This window comes from Orcinus orca, chromosome 9 (genome assembly GCF_937001465.1).
Source record: "Orcinus orca chromosome 9, mOrcOrc1.1, whole genome shotgun sequence".
Taxonomy (NCBI): Eukaryota; Metazoa; Chordata; class Mammalia; order Artiodactyla; family Delphinidae; genus Orcinus; species Orcinus orca.
In genome coordinates this window covers 46,527,793-46,550,066 of record NC_064567.1, presented here as the reverse complement: position 1 = coordinate 46,550,066, position 22,274 = coordinate 46,527,793, and the positions used below count along the sequence as shown (strand labels likewise).

At 41.0% G+C, this 22,274-nt stretch overlaps 1 protein-coding gene across 3 annotated transcripts in view; it reads left to right on the top strand.

Annotated features, from left to right (window-relative positions):
- Nucleotides 1-21,794, top strand: part of CHN2 (chimerin 2) — a 334,133-nt gene extending 312,339 nt beyond the window's left edge. For all 3 annotated transcript variants that reach the window (XM_033420595.2, XM_004265678.4, XM_033420597.2), the window contains 5 exons: nucleotides 1,698-1,871; nucleotides 5,503-5,580; nucleotides 7,865-8,002; nucleotides 9,678-9,783; nucleotides 19,983-21,794. In XM_033420595.2, the coding sequence (XP_033276486.1) occupies nucleotides 1,698-1,871; nucleotides 5,503-5,580; nucleotides 7,865-8,002; nucleotides 9,678-9,783; nucleotides 19,983-20,154 (668 nt within the window). In that variant the 3' untranslated portion in view covers nucleotides 20,155-21,794. The remainder of the gene's footprint in view (nucleotides 1-1,697; nucleotides 1,872-5,502; nucleotides 5,581-7,864; nucleotides 8,003-9,677; nucleotides 9,784-19,982) is intronic.
- The last annotated feature ends 480 nt before the right edge of the window (nucleotides 21,795-22,274 follow it).

The window sequence follows — 22,274 nt, the reverse complement described above, 5'->3', positions numbered from 1 at the left end:
GAATGTGGTTGCCGGGGGCCGAGGGGAAGAGGGTCCAGGGAGTTACTGTTTTATGGGTACAGAGTTTCAGCTTTGAAAGATGCAAAAAGCTTTGGAGATGGGTGGTGGTGGCTGCACACAGTGGGAAGGTACCTAACGCCCCTAAACTATACACTTAAAATGGCTAAAATGGTGAATTTTACGTATATTTTACCACATTTCTAAAAAATTGTTTTAAATGAAGTTTGTAAGAATTCAGTGAGTAAAAATGACTAATGAAATAACTTAAGCACAGCTGGGCAGGTATCCTTATATTTTCTATCACCGTATGTGCTATTTCTTCTATTTAACGCTAATGTAGTGTTCCCACACTTCAGACTTCACATATAGTAATTTATTTGATCCTCATGATAACCCTAGGAGTAGGTGCTATTATATCCAAACAAGAAAACCAGCCTATTCTATTTAGTTCAGTTCACCAACATTTGTATTCACTAAATAGATCTATCAAATGTTATTGAAGTTTACTTGAGCTTTGCTGAACTTCTCATGTTGATAAAGCTAAGATAATTAGAACTGGTTTTGTCTTTGGAGGGGGATAGACAGAACTCAGCCAGTAAACATGACATGAAAACCATGTAATGACAAAAATCGTTTTCTGATGATTTTACAAAAGTTTAGATCCTCTCAAATCCTTGGTGTAGTTAAGTGCTTTTATTTAAAGCAACTGATTACAATATTCATTATCATGTGTGTATAATATGTATATAAAATATAAAAATGATATTATTATTCTTCACACCTATAAAAACAATCAGTATTAGAAGGTACTTTGAATAGATACCAAATCAACTTTGAACATCTTCAGCATTAAATTTTTATTTTCCAGAACATAGACTGTGCCTTGTTATTGTTAGAGAGATTCCATCAGTGGATAACAACTGCTAATAAGGCTTTTAATGGGCACATTGAACTTAAAAGCACCTTTTCAGCTTTGGATTTGATATGAGCTTTATAAATAATTAGTCTTATCATCACATTACATGGCATTGTTCTAAATTGTAAACTCTCGGGTACTCCCACCAGTGGCCAGTTAGACAGTATTTCCACTCAACAGGTGTCAAAATAAGGCAAGTAGAAAGGAGAACGGCCTACTGAAACTGCCCAGCAAGGAGGACAGGAGTGGAAAGTATGGGCAACTCTCCAGGAATGCGAAAGAGGATGCCAATGGTCATGGGTCTCTCAGACCAAAGATTAGAGATTCCTACAGAGACAGTCATCATGTCTTCCATAAAAGGAATGTCACGAACTTAAGGGAAACAACCTCGCAAAAGTCCTAGGTGCCCTTTATGAGACACAATTTGCTCTGGGAATCCAAACCCAAAAGCCCTCATATGGACCCAAAGTTTCCAGTTCCAAAAGGGAAAAAAAACATACAAACAACCTGGCTAATGACCAAAACTATCTCCATGAGATGTTCTATTCTTATGGTCCAGCCACAGAGAAGGCTTACTGAGAAAAATGGAATTATATAAGTTTCATGAGTAAAGATAGATTTCATACTCATCTGTGGACAGCATCACCTCTAAGTGGGATGGATGTTTCAGAGAGATACAGCAAACTCCGGGTGTTTTCATTTTTATTTTTGGTAACATATAATTTGTGTTGAGCTTTGACAAAAGGGCCAGGCAAGCGTAATGTGGCTTCTTTATTTACAGACTGTGGATTGAACGTACACAAACAGTGTTCCAAGCATGTTCCCAATGACTGCCAACCTGATCTCAAGAGGATCAAGAAGGTGTACTGTTGTGACCTGACAACACTCGTGAAGGCTCACAACATGCAGAGACCCATGGTGGTAGACATATGCATTCGGGAAATTGAAGCAAGAGGTTTGGAAAAAAAAACACCTGCTTATTATAGTGATTTTATTTTTACTGTTGTCAAGGAGACTTTCTTATAATTGTTAAATTGACTCTCCAGTACTGATCTTGGAGAAATGGCCTGCCCAGGCCCATGCACGCGTTGCATGCATGCACACATGCTAAATCCAACCAACGACATCAATTTCTGTGTCACACATAAATCATGCATGTACGCATTTAACACACACTTGCTAAGCATTTAGCATGTGCTACACACTGGGGATATAAAAGTCACAGTTCACACCTTCAGGAAATTCATAGCATAATATGCAGAATCAGGGGTTGGGGGCAAATAAATAAATGCTGTGAGTACATATATTCAAAGCACTATTTAAAAAAACCACAGAGTCACAGAGGAAAACATTTTAATCTTATCTGAGGAGAGTTCAGAAAGGGTTTATGGCAGAGGTGAGGTTTGAATCGAGTCTTTGAAAATGCTTCTATTAAATAAGTAAAGAAATTTTTGGTCAACACATATATTTTCTACCATATAGAAATTCACTCCTAGTATTGGTTCTGTTTATTTCAAAGAGGAGAGTTAAAAAATTGAAAAGATCTATTCATTGAAAATTGAGAAGGCAAGGAAGATAGAAACATTTCAAAGAAGAGATTCTTTATATTATGCTTGAGTCATCTTTCCTTTATTTGTGTTTCGGCCACTTTTCAGTATCAAAATGTTCAGTGATATGGTGGATAGAGTCTGGTTAGGGAGAACTGGATTGTTGGATGTAATTTGGATAACTGGAAAGGCTTTTACCATTGTTGCCATGTGTTTACCCTGCTATAGTTGGTATCCATCATTGTGTCCAAATTGGCTTAATATATTCTACAGGTATTTATGCATTCGCCAACCATCCCATTCTTTCCAAAACAAAGCAAAGGAGGATATTGTAACTTGTTATCCCAAAGCTTTTAGAGAGAGGAAATTATTCCCTCTTCCATACAGGATGAAAACGATAGCTATTCTGTTCCCTTAAGACTTGCTCATTTCATCTCAGATTGTAAGAAATGCCTCCTGCCTTTTGACTGCTGTGTCTGTCAGAGCTGAATGGGAGCTTTGGAATCTGGTGAAGCTGTTGATGCAGGGGCTGAGCTGAGTACGAGTTGAGGGGGGTGCCCTGACTCTGGATGAGTGGCTGGGAAGAGCAGCCCTGGGTCCTGCTGTTTAGAGGACTCCGCGACCCCAAAGGGTCAGATCATCAGCCTCTCCAGAGCCTACAATCAGTACCTGTGCTTCTCTCAAGAAGCTGGGATCATCCCATAGGGATCCTCATCAGAGACTACTAATAATTTGGGCAAAGTCACTACCACATCTGGTGTCTAATGTGTCCACGGGGAGCACAGCACTAAGCATGTCTAGTACAAGAGCTAGAATAGCACAAGTGAGGAACTTATACGGAAGTCACAGCAAAGGGACTGGAGCTACAGGCATTAGGGGCCTGTGCATGTGAGCAGAACCAGAGGATGGGCTGGAAGAAATTCACGTGATGCTGCCATTCCCAGCTTCATTGCCACCACTGCCAACATCTTACCCTGTCTTCCACCCATAGCAAACTTCTTATTGTTCTCCAAATGCTTCTACCACCACTTGTTTCTGCATGATATGGCAGAGTGAAAAGATCATGAACTTGAAGTTAGATTCCCAACCCCTTCTCATATTAGCTATAGTATGACCTTGGGCAAGTTACTTACTCCATTTGAATATCTGTTTTCTCATCTTTAAAGTAACAGAATCAGTTGTACCTCCTAAGGTAGTTATGAGGGTTAAAATGAGTTGATCCATATAAATGACCTAGTACAGGGCCCAACATAATAGGACTCAACTGTGTTATTTCTTTTGGTTTTTTCTTGGAATGACCAACTCCCCTAACTCCACCTCCAAATCTGTGTGTCTAACCAATGTACTTAACCCATAGCTTTCAATGCTGTCACAGAGACTCCAAATAATAGTGTCTTCAAAAAGCTAGAAATCTCTCTCTCCGGCAGCAGCCCAGGGCTCATGGAGCAGCTGCCCAGGAACAGGCACCCAGGCCCTGCAGGCTGTTGCTGTGTCATCCTTGAGTGCTGTCCTCATCTGCATGGTCCCAGATGGTTATCACCATCTCATCTGCATTCCAGCCAACGGCAAGAGGGCATACCCTTTCTCTTCAAGTCCATGACCCAGGCACTATACACATCACTTCTGCTCTCTCCACACTGGCCAGGAGTTAATGGCCTCTGCGGCGGATGTTGTTCTAAAAACCAAGGGTTTTATCACAACAGAGGAAGTGGAGAACTAGTATTGGACGGGGAGCTGGCAGCCTCTGCTAACTCTGGCAAACTCCAGCCTGTCCTTCATGATGTCCTTTAAAGATAGCTCCTCAGTAAGACCTTCCCCATGGCCTATTCTGTCAAAAGGCAGCATTAGTGTCCACTGCACTGTACTCCCCTGTGCCACTGTGTCCTTGCCTCTGTTGCCGTGCAGGTTACAACTGGACTGGAGCATGCTTACATGCACCACCAACTAGAACAGGATGACACCGGGCCCCATCTTGTGGGCCAATTCAGTAGATCGGTAGTGGCATCCTAGACAACTGTCCTGAGACGGATTCTGAAACTGAGTGGGGCTCAGTGGGAGAAAATGCTGAGGTCAATTAAGAATGTCTCCTCTGGTCACAGGAGAGAGGAGGGGTAGTATTTATGCCATGCATTTGTTGTCTCTGATGCAGACCCGATGTCAGCCCTTACATATGGCAGATAGTACATGTGAAAAACAGAAATGCATGTCAGTGATCAGGAGTTTGACAGAGTATACTGCAGCAGCAGTAGAAGCTATTTATTTGCTTATTTAGTATTGCTGTAGCTATAGTTTGATAGCAGCTAGTTTTTGACATAAAAGGTCTGAAATCTTGTCCTCTATCCCTTCAGATACTTTGGAAATATCTTAACAAATCAATGAGATCTAGGAGCAGAACCCACATCTTTTTCCTTAGACTAAATATACAGTGATCAAGTTTCCAGAATCATTCAACAGAATTTTATTTTCCTGCATCCGTTTGTATGATCATTTATTTGAAGGTATACCAATCAAATCAATCATATGTAGTTAAACATTTAACATATTGTCATGTTTATGATGAAACATATAAGGCTATAAAATCTGGATAGTTCCAGTAAAATCAGGATAATAGGTACCACACACATGCATACTTGTATTGTGTACCTAGTACACTGCTACATGCAGTACGGCATATGGATTGAGATGCTGCTGCGAGGAAAATAGTTTGCTGCAGTGAAATCACATCCAGCTGTCAGATGAACAAAGGAAGCAGGAGACCACGGTTGACGAGAATCTTGACCATGGGTTCACTTTGCAAAGCCAGGCAGGAGGAATACCAGATTGCTGAGGTCTCCACTGCCACACAAGCAAATGAAGACAGACTTGCACAGAAACCAAGATGGACAAGTTCAAGTTCTGACGTGACAGTATGTAATACATAAGAGCACTGACAGTATTTGCTCATTTCCTGATAGCACGCAGTGTAGACAGGAAATCAGATTCTCTTTTAGATGTTTTAGGAAGCTAAAGTTAAAATCTGTCTGTCCCTTTTTTTAACAGGATTAAAGTCAGAAGGGCTTTATAGAGTGTCCGGGTTTACTGAACACATCGAAGATGTCAAAATGGCATTTGACAGAGGTAGGCTTGCACGTTCTTGAGTGCCAACTGATTTATCCTTAGCGTCCTCTCTTTTGGAACCAGATTTTACTCATAATGGAAATGGGTTTTTAGAGCTACTGAGAGCTGTTCTTTAGGAAGCCAAGGAGTAACGGTTTACAAATATCATAGTTCTCTGCTTCTCTGGGGAAAGTGTTTTTTTAAAAGTCGTGGACAGTTGACCCTATGGAGAAGTGAGTTTAAAATACTACTTGAAAATGATCAGACAGCATTCGGTGCCATTAAGGTTCTTGACTTGGTTGCCCGACATTTATGGTCAGTTCACATGGTACCAGGGTACCTTCTGCATCCTCCATCTCAGATCCCTTTGATTTCTTCTCCCAGAGCTCCAAAGAAGAGAGCATAGGGATGGGGTACCCCTGGCAGTGAAGCAGGGGAAGGTTAGGAGGTAACTCCTTTTGTTCTTTGTGACGGTGCCACACGTCCTCTAGGCCATATGCTTTCTTAGGTCAGATATCATGAGCCAACTTGGGAACTTATTAAAAATACAGATCACCAGGGCCCACCCTGGGGACTCATTCAGGAAGCTGAGTGAGCCCAAGAATCTGTATTATCTGTTGAATGATCCAAATATTTCTGGTACAGCCAATCAGATGGAATGTGTAGCCCACTAGCTAGGACCTGCACTCTGCAGAGTGGTAGACAAGGTCTCTGATGATCTAGCTGCCCTATCTGTCCAGGCTCATAGCAGTTCCTCCTGTCTGTATACTCTGTACCCCAGCAATACTGAAATACACCCTACCTCTTTTCATGAACAAGCACCTGGGTTCACGTTGCTCTGTCCATCTAGAATGTGTTCACATCTCTGCCTGGCAAGCACTTACCTATTCATCAGGTGTCAGCTCAAGTCTTTCCTCTGTCATGACTCCTCCCCAACCTCCCCAAGCTGACCTAAGAATTCCATTTCCTTTTCCTCTGCCCGCCCCCTTGTTTCCACATGTCTCCAGCACAGCAGTCTTCTTATTTCCTTGTAATTGTTGAGTTGCAGGCCTGACTCCCAGTCTAACTAGAGTTATATCTGAAGGGAGTACAGTTGGCCTTCTGTATCTGCAGGTTCCATATCCGTAGATTCAACCAATCATGGATCAAAAATATTTTTTTGAATTCCAGAAAGTTCCAAAAAGCAGAACTTGAACTTGCCACATGCTGGCAACTCTTTATGTAGCATTTACATTGTATTAGGTATTGTAAGTAATCTAGAGATGAGTTAAAGTATACTGGAGGATATGCATAGGTTATATGCACATACTCAGCCATTTTACATAAGAGACTTGAGCATCCTTGGATTATGGTGTCCACACAGTGGGAAGTTCCTGGAACCAATCCCCCTTGGATACTGAGGGACAACCGTATGTCTTTTCTTCTCTGATGCACTAGGGCTTCATAGTGCCTGGCACATGGTAGACTCTCAATAAATATTTGTTAAGTACATAAATAAGGGGATCAGATGGCATATCTGCTACACTCTTATTGTTTTCTGTACATTAGGAGCTTTTTTAATCCTCAGAACCAAATTTGCTGAGGCATTTGTTCTTTCAATTCTCTGTATAAAGGAAAATGCTAATAATCCCTATATGATTGAAACATTTTTCTATCCAAAAAGTTTTATAGACTGCAACAATTAAATTGGACTGGTATTTACTAATGGTAAAACAAAAAGTCAAAAAATGTCTTCAGAATGATTGTAAAAATAGTAAGAAATATAACATTACCTATACATGAGGGAAGGTTAAAGTTTCCCAGATTAAAGTCCTAGGGACTAGGGGAGAAATAATCAAGTGAAAAGAAACTTCAGGAAGCCTGAAAGAGACATCAGAAACTGAAGATATTCAACCCTTATTTTCTGTATGTGATCTTCAAATCCAAGTCCAAAGAATACTAAATAAGAGATTCTTGATTTTTTTTTTACTTCACATTAGATTGTTATTCTGTTACGAACCTTGGTGTCTAGAATACAAATTACTGTGCTAGATTTCTATTTAGCAAATTACCAGGGGCTGGGACCCAAAGAACTATTTTAAGTCTATTTCACTGCTTTTTTGGCTGCACTTACCCTCAGACCCAAAATCCCTCTCACCAAACTTCTTTTGTTACTTCCTGCATCTCAGTGTTATTAGAAGCCAAAGTAGTCAGCTGAAACTTGTAAAGGAGCATTCATTGTTGGATCTTTTTTTTCTTTCTGGGCATGCTTTAACTTGGTGAAATAAGGTCCTAATTAGGAATTGGATCATTGATTGTTTTTCAGATGGTGAAAAGGCCGATATATCTGCCAACATCTATCCAGACATAAACATCATCACTGGAGCCCTTAAACTGTATTTCAGAGACTTACCCATTCCTGTCATCACCTATGATACCTATTCCAAATTTATAGAAGCAGCAAGTAAGTATGGAGAACTAATTTTTTAATGGCACCAAAGTTTTAAGTGCAATGCTTTTGCCTTCAAGAAAATTAAAACTCAGACCTGATTAAATTATTGCATGAGGATTTGCTTTGCCAAGCGAGAGCACAATGGTACAGTTAAAAGAAAACCAGGCATAGTTCACCAGCTGAGTTGACCCAGTACTAAGCCAGCTCTACTCGGCTGAAGCTAGGTGCCAGGCAGTTCTGTCTCTCCCCATCGTTTCTCCTATGCTGGGAACCAGCACAGTCAGGCTTACTCTTATATGTTGAAAGCAGAATGTTTCTGCAGCAAACAATCAGATGTTCTTCAATGAGGACTGTATAGATTAACTACTTTCATCTATTAGGCAGAATCCCATTGCTAATCAATTAAAGTCATACCCCAAGTTTTGCACATTGATGCTGTTCAAAATTAGTAATATGCCCAGAATATACTGTGTCAACTACTATACTAGGAACTCTCACCAATATCTTCTTGTTTAATCTTCCCATCTACCTGATGAATCACGTGCTCTAATCCCATTGTACAGAGGAGGAAAGCTAGGCTTGGAGAGCTGAGCTCACAGGTCCAGGGATGGCACGTCAGCTTTGGACTTCGATCAGTCCATAGCTGCTCATGCAGGGTTTGGCACTTGGGTCACCGCCGTCAGGAGAGAGAACCACAGTGTGTATGTGTGTGTTGGGGTGTGGGGGGAATTGCACTACACTTTTTCCAGGAGCATAGCGAGGAAGGGGAGATTTAGGTGCTAGAATGAATGACGTAGAAGTCAAGCACACCTCAAGGAACTTTTTATTAAAAAAATATATAACCTTTAAAGGTATGTGTCGCTAAATATAATAACAAGATACCTGATGGGGAGAGATGGGGGCAGGCTGGGATTAGTGCAAGGTGTACTTTCCAGATGAGCTGTGGCCCTACTCCCTGGTGAGCGCATTCTTTCCTGGGTCCTGGTGGTCTTGGGGGAGAAGGTTCTGGAAGCAGGGTGCCCTCTGCCCCAGGAGGAGTGACCAGGGGAGCTTTCTTTGAGTGGCTGCCAATACCTATCAGAGTCCTAAAAGGCAGAAGCATGCATGCTTCCTCCCATTGTTAATATACCTACTACCTACTTCCTAACCTGGACGGCACACTGGGCTTAGCCGTGCCAACATTCTGGTGAAAAGTGCCATCAGTGCAGACTGAGCTGGCTGGCTCACCTGCCGGTGCCCTTGCATTGTAGAGTGTGTTCCGTCATGGAAGGCTGCCACGGAAAGAGCTGGTAGACAGCTTCAAGAGAACTCTCCCAGGTGTGGTCCAATTTAAACTAAAGCTGGGGATAGTGAGTTTTCTAGCAAATCCAGTGTTCAGAAGATGGGCAAAACACAGTCGGTGCATACGCCACCAGCAAGCATCCGCAGGGCTGCAGGTTTCTGGAGGGCAAGGAGCGTGGGCAGCCTCCTGCCACACAGCCAGTGGACGTTCAACACGCACGTGGTTCCCAGCCTCAAAGCCTTTTCTGGAATACGGCAAGACACGGAACACATCGATTACTTTAAGTGAAATGTTAGTAGACTGCCCCTTTTTCTGCAACCTGAACAAACCAAACTTCTTGTTACTTCCCTGAAAACTTTAATGTTTCAACACTGCATGAATATTCATTACGTGTGATCTTCACAGAAATCTCCAGTGCGGATGAGAGGCTGGAAGCGGTCCACGAAGTGCTGATGCTGCTTCCTCCTGCCCACTATGAGACCCTCCGGTACCTGATGATCCACCTAAAGAAGTAAGTTCACGCCTCCTCGGCGCTGCTTCTGCAGTCCCTACCTGCCCTGGGCAGTTAACGCATCAGGAAAAGTTCACAGACTCCCCAACCCGCTGAGCAGACAGACCGCCCTTCGGAGTGAATTAGGCCGCCTTCTCCAGTCCAGCCCCATTCATAACTGCCAGCCACTCACTCTGTGGCAGGGGCTGCTCCGTGCTCTTTAGATGTGTTCTCTCTATGAGGGGGGTACTGTTAGATGATATTGCTGAAACCTGGGGAGGTTCAATAAGTGATGCAAAGAGATGCAGTAAAGCCAGGACTGAAACCCAGTCTGAGCCGTGGCCCTTACTGTGTGTTAACCATTTGCCTGCACTGCCTCCGCCTCTGCATCTTCCTCCCACACCAGCCTTGTGCTCTGTGTTCTGTTCGTCCTCCTGCTTACGGGAGTCCCAGATTCCTGAGGCTGCCTTCCTTCTGGACAAGCACATTCCCACTCTGATCTCTTGTTTTACTTGACATGTTAATTATCTATCACTGAGGGACAAACTGCCCCCAAACTTAGTGGCTTAAAACAATAACCATGTGTTATCGCGCAGTCTCTGTGATCAGGAATCCAGGTGGCTTCACTGGGTGCCTCTGGTTCAAGGTTTCCGATGAGGTTGCAGTCAAACTGACAGCCAGGCTACAACCTCCTCTGAGGCTTGAGTCGGGGAGCATCCACTTCCAAGGTCAGTCACATGGTGTTTGGCAGGATTCAGTTCTTCAGTGGCTATTAGACTGCAGGCCTCTCTTGCTGACTGTTCTCTGGAGGCCACCCTCAGTTCCCTGTCCTACGGGTCTCCCCATAGGCAGCTCACCCAAATGGCAGCTGGCTGCCCTTACAGCAAGCAAGCGCGAGCACCCAAGATGAAAGACAGTCTTTCTGTAACCTAATCTTAGAAGTGATATCCCGTTGCTTTTGCTATACCCTATGTGCTAGAAGCAAGTCACTAGGTCCAGCCTGTGCTCTAGGGGAAGGGGTTACAAGGGTATGAATTCCAGGAGGCAGGGATCACTGGGAACCGTCTCAGAGGGTGCCTGCCACAGAGGGCTGCACACCGGGTTATCTGTGTGAGAGCACGCGAGACAGATGGAGATTGGTGTTCACAGGATACGAAGTCTCTGGTTCCAGACTCTTTTACCTAAACCGTCGATCTCTTTCCTTCACTGTACTTATATAGTGAAGTCAATCAGTTGGTCTTTTAAAAAAAAATTGTCTATACCAACTTACAGATCCATTCAGTAAGTGAAAGGAAGCAAGTGGAGAACACTGTAGAAACACTAAGGTATTGAGGTTTTAACTTTTCTACCTTTAAAACATATAAACTCTTGCTCATATTCAACGTGATCAGGGGTGTAACATGTAGCTTAGAAGAGTCCCATTTTGACTAATTTATTTTTTTTAATTTATTTATTTTATTTATTTTTGGCTGCATTGGGTCTTTGTTGCTGCACGCGGGCTTTCTCCAGTTGCGGAGAACGGGGGCCACTCTTCGTGGCGGTCTGCGGGCTTCTCATTGCAGTGGCTTTTCTTGTTGCGGAGCACAGGGTGTAGGCGTGCAGGCTTCAGTAGTTGTGGCACGTGGGCTCAGTAGTTGTGACTCGTGGGCTCTAGAGCGCAGGCTCAGTAGTTGTGGCGCACGGGCTTAGTTGCTCCGCGGCATATGGGATCTTCCCGGACCAGGGATTGAACCCATGATCCCTGCATTGGCAGGTGGATTCTTAAGCACTGCACCACCAGGGAAGTCCCTGATTAATTTATTGAATTTAAGAGTACAAGTAATTTTGGGATTAAAAAAAGACTTGTATGACAGCGTGGCTTTTAAATAGCTCTAAGTTATTTCTTTCAGTGCCCAACTGTTACACTTTGGAAGGCAAAGTATCATTATCAGGAGAAATGCTGACGTGCCAGTTGAATCTTAAATGCCAATTATTTAGTATTTTTACTATGGTGGGTTTGCTAGCCATCTTGTTTGGTCAGGTGTGGTGCCTGACGTAGTGGGGAAATACGAGCACTTTGAAAGTGAAGTATGTCTTCTTTCTTACCTCCCTCTTAACTTTGAAAGGTGAAGGTAATGCAAGCTGAATTACCATTCCTAAAATAATGCTAAATGGCTAGTCTTAATTAGCTTCAAGAGAATAAACGCAAAGGGATGGCTTTCTGTGCAAAACCTAAACATATGTTAATCCTATTTTGCTCTTCTTTGGAGAATGTAATCCCTTTTAGATCTGTTAGAAACATCCTAAAACCTAAATCCTTAAACCAAACTATCAGAGAGATCATAGTTTTATTCTACTTGGAAGGTATTAAGCCAACTTTGGAGTTTGAACTTCATCTTTTAAAGGCTTTGCAGTTCTTGAACATGGATGTTGAAATGATGATTTTCTTTTTTTTAAATAATATTTATTGTAGTTTTTTATAACATCTTTATTGGAGTATAATTGCTTTACAATGGTGTGATAGCTTCTGCTGTATAACAAAGTGAATCAGTTTTACATTTACATATGTTCCCATATCTCTTCCCTCTTGCGTCTCCCTCCCTCCCACCCTCCCTATCCCACCCCTCTAGGTGGTCACAAAGCACCGAGCTGATCTTCCCGTGCTATGCGGCTGCTTCCCACTAGCTATCTATTTTACATTTGGTAGTGTATATATGTCCACGCCACTCTCTCACTTTGTCACAGCTTACCCTTCCCCCTCCCTATATCCTCAAGCCCATTCTCTAGTAGGTCTGTGTCTTTATTCCTGTCTTAAACCTAGGTTCTTCATGACATTTTTTTCTTTTTCTTAAATTCCATATATATGTGTTAGCATACAGTATTTGTCTTTCTCTTTCTGACTTACTTCACTCTATGACAGACTCTAGATCCATCCACCTCATTACAAATAGCTCAATTTCGTTTCTTTTTATGGCTGAGTAATATTCCATTGTATATATGTGCCACATCTTCTTTATCCATTCATCCAATGATGGACACTTAGGTTGTTTCCATCTCCGGGCTATTGTAAATAGAGCTGCAATGAACATTTTGGTACATGACTCTTTTTGAATTATGGTTTTCTCAGGGTATATGCCCAGTAGTGGGACTGCTGGGTCATATGGTAGTTCTATTTGTAGTTTTATAAGGAAACTCCATACTATTCTCCATAGTGGTTGTACCAATTCACGTTCCCACCAGCAGTGCAAGAGTGTTCCCTTTTCTCCACACCCTCTCCAGCATTTATTGTTTCTAGATATTTTGATGATGGCCATTCTGACTGGTGTGAGGTGATACCTCATTGTAGTTTTGATTTGCATTTCTCTAATGATTAGTGATGTTGAGCATCCTTTCATGTGTTTGTTGGCACTCTGTATATCTTCTTTGGAGAAATGTCTATTTAGGTCTTCTGCCCATTTTTGGATTGGGTTGTTTGTTTTTTGGTTATTGAGCTGCATGAGCTGCTTGTAAATCTTGGAGGTTAGTCCTTTGTCAGTTGCTTCATTTGCAAATATTTTCTTCCATTCTGACAGTCGTCTTCTGGTCTCGTTTATGGTTTCCCTTGCTGTGCAAAAGCTTTGAAGTTTCATTAGGTCCCATTTATTTACTTTTATTTCCATTTCTCTAGGAGGTGGGTCAAAAAGGACCTTGCTGTGATTTATGTCATAGAGTGTCCTGTCTATGTTTTCCTCTAAGAGTTTCATAGTTTCTGGCCTTACATTTAGGTCTTTATTCCATTTTGAGCTTATTTTTGTGTATGGTGTTAGGGAGTGATCTAATCTCATACTTTTACATTTATCTGTCCAGTTTTCCCAGCACCACTTATTGAAGAGGCTGTCCTTTCTCAACTGTACATTCCTGCCTCCTTTATCAAAGATAAGGTGACCATATGTGCATGGGTTTATCTCTGGGCTTCCTGTCCTGTTCCATTGATCTATCTTTCTGTTTTTGTGCCAGTACCATACTGTCTTGATTACTGTAGCTTTGTAGTATAGTCTGAAGTCAGGGAGCCTGATTCCTCCAGTTCCATTTCTCGTTTTCAAGATTGCTTTGGCTATTCGGGGTCTTTTGTGTTTGCATACAAATTGTGAAATTTTTTGTTCTAGTTCTGTGAAAAATGCCAGTGGTAGTTTGATAGGGATTGCATTGAATCTGTAGATTGCTTTGGGTAGTAGAGTCATTTTCACAATGTTGATTCTTCCAATCCAAGAACATGGTATATCTCTCCATCTATTTGTATCATCTCTAATTTCTTTCATCAGTGTCTTATAATTTTCTGCATACAGGTCTTTTATCACCTTAGGTAGGTTTATTCCTAGATATTTTATTCTTTTTGTTGCATTGGTAAATGGGAGTGTTTTCTTGATTTCACGTTCAGATTTTTCATCATTAGTGTATAAGAATGCCACAGATTTCTGTGCATTAATTTTGTATCCTGCTACTTTACCAAATTCATTGATGAGCTCTAGTAGTTTTCTGGTAGCATCTTTAGGATTCTCTATGTGTAGTATCATGTCATCTGCAAACAGTGACAGCTTTACTTCTTTTCCGATTTGGATTCCTTTTATTTCCTTTTCTTCTCTGATTGCTGTGGCTAAAACTTCCAAAACTATGTTGAATAAGAGTGGTGAGAGTGGGCAACCTTGTCTTGTTCCTGATCTTAGTGGAAATGCTTTCAGTTTTTCACCATTGAGGACGATGTTGGCTGTGGGTTTGTCATATATGACCTTTATTATGTTGAGGAAAGTTCCCTCTATGCCTACTTTCTGCAGGGTTTTTATCATAAATGGATGTTGAATTTTGTCGAAAGCTTTCTCTGCATCTATTGAGATGACCATATGGTTTTTCTCCTTCAGTTTGTTAATATGGTGTATCACGTTGATTGATTTGCGTATATTGAAGAATCCTTGCATTCCTGGAATAAACCCCACTTGATCATGGAGTATGATCCGTTTAATGTGCTGTTGGATTCTGTTTGCTAGTATTTTGTTGAGGATTTTTGCATCTATGTTCATCAGTGATATTGGCCTGTAGTTTTCTTTCTTTGTGACATCCTTGTCTGGTTTTGGTATCAAGGTGACGGTGGCCGCGTAGAATGAGTTTGGGAGTGTTGCTCCCTCTGCTATATTTTGGAAGAGTTTGAGAAGGATAGGTGTTAGCTCTTCTCTAAATGTTTGATAGAATTCGCCTGTGAAGCCATCTGGTCCTGGGCTTTTGTTTGTTGGAAGATTTTTAATCACAGTTTCAATGTCAGTGCTTGTGATTGGTCTGTTCATATTTTCTATTTCTTCCTGATTCAGTCTTGGCAGGTTGTGCATTTCTAAGAATTTGTCCATTTCTTCCAGGTTGTCCGTTTTATTGGCATAGAGTTGCTTGTAGTAATCTCTCATGATCTTTTGTATTTCTGCAGTGTCAGTTGTTACTTCTCCTATTTCATTTCTAATTCTATTGATTTGAGTCCTCTCCCTTTTTTTCTTGATGAGTCTGCCTAATGGTTTATCAATTTTGTTTATCTTCTCAAAGAACCAGCTTTTAGTTTTATTGATCTTTGCTATTGTTTCCTTCATTTCTTTTTCATTTATTTCTGATCTGATCTTTATGATTTCTTTCCTTCTGTTAACTTTGGGGTTTTTTTGTTCTTCCTTCTCTAATTGCTTTAGGTGCAAGGTTAGGTTGTTTATTCGGTATGTTTCCTGTTTCTTAAGGCAGGATTGTATTGCTATAAACTTCCCTCTTAGAACTGATTTTGCTGCATCCCATAGATTTTGGGTGGTCGTGTCTCCATTGTCATTTGTTTCTAAGTATTTTTTAATTTCCTCCTTGATTTCTTCAGTGATCACTTCGTTATTAAGTAGTGTATTGTTTAGCCTCCATGTGTTTGTATTTTTTACAGATCTTTTTTTGTAATTGATATCTAGTCTCATAGCGTTGTGGTCAGAAAAGATTCTTCATACAATTTCGATTTTCTTAAATTTACCAAGGCTTGATTTGTGACCCAAGATATGATCTATCCTGGAGAATGTTCCATGGAACATTCTGAAATGTTCAGAACATGAAACATGTTCATGTTTCTCAAGAATACACTTGAGAAAAATGTGTATTCTTTTGTTTTTGGATGGAATGTCCTATAAATATCAATTAAGTCCATCTTGTTTAATGTATCATTTAAAGCTTGTGTTTCCTTATTTATTTTCATTTTGGATGATCTGTCCATTGGTGAAAGTGGGGTATTAAAGTCCCCTACTATGAATGTGTTACTGTCCATTTCCCCTTTTATGGCTGTTAGTATTTGCCTTATGTATTGAGGTGCTCCTATGTTGGGTGCATAAATATTTACAATTGTTGTATCTTCTTCTTGGATCGATCCCTTGTTCATCATGTAGTGTCCTTCATTGTCTCTTCTAATAGTCTTTATTTTAAAGTCTATTTTGTCAGATATGAGAATTGCTTCTCCAGCTTTCTTTTGGTTTCCATTCGCATGAAATATCTTTTTCCATCCCCTTACTTTCAGTCTGTATGTGTCTCTAGGTCTGAAGTGGGTCTCTTGTAGACAGCAAATATATGGGTCTTGTTTTTGTATCCATTCAGCCAATCTGTGTCTTTTGGTGGGAGCATTTAGTCTGTTTACATTTAAGGTAATTATCGATATGTATGTTCCTATTCCCATTTTCTTAATTGTTTTGGGTTCGTTATTGTAGGTCTTTTCCTTCTCTTGTGTTTCTTGCCTAGAGAAGTTCCTTTGGCAGTTGTTGTAGAGCTGGTTTGGTAGTGCTGAACTCCCTCAGCTTTTGCTTGTCTGTAAAGGTTTTAATTTCTCCATCAAATCTGAATGAGATCCTTGCTAGGTAGAGTAATCTTGGTTGCAGGTTTTTCTCCTTTATCACTTTAAATATGTCCTGTCTGTCCCTTCTGGCTTGCAGAGTTTCTGCTGAAGGATCAGCTGTTAACCTAATGGGGATTCCCTTGTGTGTTATTTGTTTTTCCCTTGCTGCTTTTAATATGTTTTCTTTGTATTTAATTTTTGACAGTTTGATTAATATGTGTCTTGGCGTGTTTCTCCTTGGATTTATTCTATATGGAACTCTCTGTGCTTCCTGGACTTGATTAACTATTTCCTTTCCCATATTAGGGAAGTTTTCAAGTATAATCTCTTCAAATATTTTCTCAGTCCCTTTCTTTTTCTCTTCTTCTTCTGGAACCCCTATTATTCAAATGTTCGTGCGTTTAATGTTGTCCCAGAGGTCTCTGAGACTGTCCTCAGTTCTTTTCATTCTTTTTTCTTTATTCTTCTCTGCAGTAGTTATTTCCACTATTTTATCTTCCAGGTCACTTATCCGTTCTTCTGCCTCAGTTATTCTGCTATTGATCCCATCTAGAGTATTTTTCATTTCATTATTGTGTTGTTCATCGTTGCTTGTTTCATCTTTAGTTCTTCTAGGTCCTTGTTAAATGTTTCTTGCATTTTGTCTATTCTATTTCCAAGATTTTGGATCATCTTTACTGTCATTATTCTGAATTCTTTTTCGGGTAGACTGCCTATTTCCTCTTCATTTGTTAGGTCTGGTGGGTTTTTATCTTGCTCCTTCATCTGCTGTGTGTTTTTCTGTCTTCTCATTTTGCTTATCTTACTGTGTTTGGGGTCTCCTTTTTGCAGGCTGCAGGTTCTTAGTTCCCGTTGTTTTTGGTGTCTGTCCCCAGTGGCTAAGGTTGGTTCAGTGGGTTGTGTAGGCTTCCTGGTGGAGGGGACTAGTGCCTGTGTTCTGGTGGATGAGGCTGGATATTGTCTTTCTGGTTGGCAGGTCCACGTCTGGTGGTGTGTTTTGGGTTGTCTATGGACTTACTATGATTTTAGGCAGCCTCTCTGCTAATGGGTGTGGTTGTGTTCCTGTCTTGCTAGTTGTTTGGCATAGGGTGTCCAGCACTGTAGCTTGCTGCTTGTTGAGTGAAGCTGGGTGTTGGTGTTAAGATGGAGGTCTCTGGGAGATTTTCGCCATTTGATATTACGTGGAGCTGGGAGGTGTCTTGTGGACCAGTGTCCTGAAGTTGGCTCTCCCACCTCAGAGGCACAGCACTGACTCCTGGCTGCAGCACCAAGAGCCTTTCATCCACACAGCACAGAATAAAAGGGAGAAAAAGTAGAAAGAAAGAAAGAGGATAAAAGAAAAGAAAATAAGGTAAAATAAAATAAAGTTATTAAAATAAAAAAATAATTATTAAGAAAAAATATCTGTTCTTTGCTCAGATAGGACAGGGTTAAAGGAGCCACTGATTCGGGGGCTCTGGCTCACTCAGGCCGGGGGGAGGGAGGGGTACGGAATGTGGGGTGAGCCTGCAGTGGCAGAGGCCGGCATGACGTTGCACCAGCCTGAGGCGCGCCGTGTGTTCTCCCGGGGAAGTTGTCCCTGGATCACGGGATCCTGCCAGTGGTGGGCTGCACAGGCTCCCCGCAAGGGGGTTGTGGATAGTGACCTGTCCTTGCACACAGGCTTCTTGGTGGCGGCAGCAGCAGCCTTAGCGTCTCATGCCCGTCTCTGGGGTCCGCGCTGAGAGCCACGGCTCGCGCCCGTCTCTGGAGCTCCTTTAAGCGGCACTCTTAATCCCCTCGCGCACCTTTTGGGAGGTCTGAGGTCTTCCGCCAATGTTCATTAGGTGTTCTGTAGGAGTTGTTCCACGTGTAGATGTATTTCTGATGTATCTGTGCGGAGGAGGGTGATCTCCGCGTCTTACCTTTCCACCATCTTCCCCTAGATCTTGGAGTATAGTTGATTTACAATGTTGTATTAGTTTCAGGTGTACAGCAAAGTGAATCAGTTACACATATACATCTATCCACTCTTTTTTAGATTCTTTTCCCTTACAGGTCATTACACAGTATTGAGGAGAGTTCCCTGTGCTATACAGTAGGTCCTTATTATTTTATATATAGTAGTGTGTATATGTCAATCCCAATCTCCCAATTTATCCCACCCCCCTCACTTTCCCCTGGTAACCATAAGTTTATTTTCTACATCTGTCATTCTATTTCTGTTTTGTAAATAAGTTCATTTGTACCATTTTTTTTTAGATTTCACATATAAGTGATATCATACGATATTTATCTTTGACTTACTTCACTCATTATGATTACTTCACTCATTATGACAGTCTCTAGGTCCATCCATGTTGCTGCAAATGGCATTATTTCATTCTTTTTTATGGCTGAGTAATATTCCGTTGTGTATATGTACCACATCATCTTTCTCCACTCCTCTGTCAATGAACATTTAGGTTGATTCCAGGTCTTGGCTATTATAAATAGTGCTGCAATGAACATTGGGGTGCATGTTATCTTTTCAAATTATGGTTTTCTCCAGATATATGCCCAGGAGTGGGACTGCTGGATCATATGGTAGTTCTATATTTAGTTTTTAAGGAACTTCCATACTGTTCTCCACAGTGGCTGTACCAATTTACAGTCCCACCAACAGTGTAGGAGGGTTCCCTTTTCTCCACACCCTCTCCAGCATTTATTGTTTGTAGATGTTTTGATGATGGCCATTCTGACCAGTGTGAGGTGATACCTCACTGCAGTTTTGATTTGCATTTCCCTAATGATTAGTGATGAAATGACGATTCTCAATTCCAACAATAATTACTGCTCCAGACCTCATCCTGTGGGAACTAGAAATAATATCCAACTGCTTTTCTGTTTGGCCACATTCCAGCCATTTCCCAGTCCCATGATGATGGCTTGACCTCTCTCCTCAGGCACTAGCCCTGCCAGCAGACAGGGAATCTGCCCTCAGCTTCCTGGTTTGCCAGCACACAGACCAGTAGACAGCGACAAGAGGGAAAAAAAAGACATCCATACAAGCCTAGACTAAATCTGTATGCACTATGGGCCACCTAATAATCTACTGCCCCTTCAAACCAATATTCCCTCAATGAGAGTTCCACGTTTATTTAGTAAGAAGGACTGATTTTATAATTTTAAAAAGTGTGTCTACACCAGATTGACTTAGTAATTCACTTCTACTGGCTGAAGGCAATGTCAATAATCTAAAACTTTTTTTAGTCAGAAAATTACCTTTTAAAAAATACTTCTGTATACTTCCAATTCTCAATTTTCTTTTGCAAATTCCCAAACCAGAGAAGTTCATAATCAGTATACAAATCCACCCTCGAGTCTGTATAATGCCTCTGTGTATATGTCTGTCTTGCAGGGTGACTCTGAATGAAAAGGACAATTTCATGAATGCTGAAAATCTGGGGATCGTATTTGGGCCCACCCTGATGAGGCCCCCTGAGGACAGTACCCTCACCACCCTCCATGACATGCGGTACCAAAAGCTGATTGTGCAGATTTTAATAGAAAACGAAGATGTTTTGTTTTAATCCACCAGGGAAGTGAGCTGAATGGCCCAAGCCCCATCTAAGTTGATAAGGCTAAAGAAATAAAAACATCTTTTACACTTGATTTGTTTTCCAAACAAGTGGTGGAATTTCCTAGACCACAGAGGATCGCCATGTCCGCTACTGTGTCTCATAGACACTGGCCCCCTCCACAGGAGAACAGCAAGGATGAGGGTGAGAAAAAGCCCTCGCCTGGGTCTTTGCTGTGCCTCGTATGTCTGTTTTGCTGGAAGAGTGATTAATAAATCTTTCTTTAACTTATTAAAAAACAACGTAGACCTTTAAACTGCAGTCTTATCAGTAATAAAAGGGAACTTAATTCATAGAGGTACTTGATACAGTTATACATTTTCCACTTACAAAAAGAAGACAATTCTATATGTTAAATGTTAAATGAAACTTATATTGTAAAATGTATTTTTATTTTAGCTGCAAGAATGTTACTTTATTTTAGCAAATAGAACTCAATGCAGTGCATTGATTATTACCCTGTGTACCTTGTCCTGCCTTCTTGCTGCGATCCCTGAAAAGTTTACCATGAATGCAGTATTATCTTGACATACCTCTGTCCTTATCAGTGCTTTGCAATGAAATTTCACCTCCCACCTCTGTCCCTGCTTTTGATAGATGTGCTGTTAAGCACTGGCATTTTGCTGTCGTACGGTGTATGTTTATAGCAATTGTAGGATGGTCTGAAACATCCACAAATTTTCTTTCCATAAAAATTTTGTGAAATCCCAAAGTATGTTCTATGAATTGGTCATAGTCTTTCCATATCATGTGTGTACATCACAGAACATGCAGAACGTGGTCATTTTACATAAAATAATTTGGAAACACTGGTTATAGCTGGGCCATGTAAAAAGTTAGCACTTCTTTCTTTTCAGGCAAGCATTCTGAATTCATCTGTTAATGTCAAGTTGCATTTTTGCCACATTTCTATTTATGAGAAGTGAATCTGCAGAGTCATTGTTGATTTTTTTCATTTTTGTTTTATAAACAAGCCTGTTTTTTAAAGTAAGAATGAATGTTTGGTTTTTTACAAATATGTGTTCCTCCTTGATCAAAGTAACTCTGATGGATAATAATTTAATATGATTTGATTGCTACAGTCCTATCTATCTTATTGGTTATATTTATCTTAGCATGAGCTTTCCACACCAAGATTTCTATATTTTGTAACATAGGTAAAATATTTAAAACGTCAAAAACTGTCAATCTAAATTTTTTTTCTTAACCCCAACTACAAAGTCTTTTCCTCTCATTATCTGAGATGATTCATGTCATTACTCACTAGTCTTGTTTTGGAGTGACCAGAAAAGAATTACTGTGTGATGAGCGAGCTGAAAGGGGAGAGGGCAGTGCAGTTGTTATCCTAGAAAGTCCTGAGGGCTATGTGGATGGACTCCGCTGGCACACGGGGGTCAGAATGGTTCTGCTTGGTCCCTGCTAGTATCGTTCCTCCCAACTGTACAGATTTGTTTGTTGTAGCTTATGTACTTCTTGATACTGTCACAAAAAACTATCTGGAAATGGTTTTATTTTGTGAAGTGAACAATACTTTGTAATTTATGATAGTGTAAATGGAAGGAAAAGCATTAAATGTATTAAATTCTTCTGTCTATCATTTTGGAAGACGTGAAGGAAATTGATGTTGGGGGAAAGGGGGGCAGAATATTCAAAACACTGCTCCCAGATGGATTGTGGGCAATAAAGTGTCTACCATCACCAAGACATGATGAGAAAACAAACACCCCATGGAGTCCACACCTCCTGGCCCCTCTCCCTCCTCCAGCTTCCTCCTGAGGAGCCTGCCTGCAGTTAAGATTCCAATACTCCAGCTTCCCTTTCTATAAAGACCCATTGTGTTTGTCCTTCATTGAGAGATGTGGTGTTTAGAGCAGATCACCCTAGGCAGCTTGCAGGAGGGCAGAAAAAGAGTTTTGGAGCCAGAAAGACTTGACTTTGAATAGCAGATCTGCCTCTTATCAGCTGCATATGACCTTGGGAATGAGTTCGCTTACCTGAAAAACTGGGTTTGGAAATATTCTGATTGGGACACCTTAGATGAAATGATGATCTAAAGTAATTAGTCATAGTTA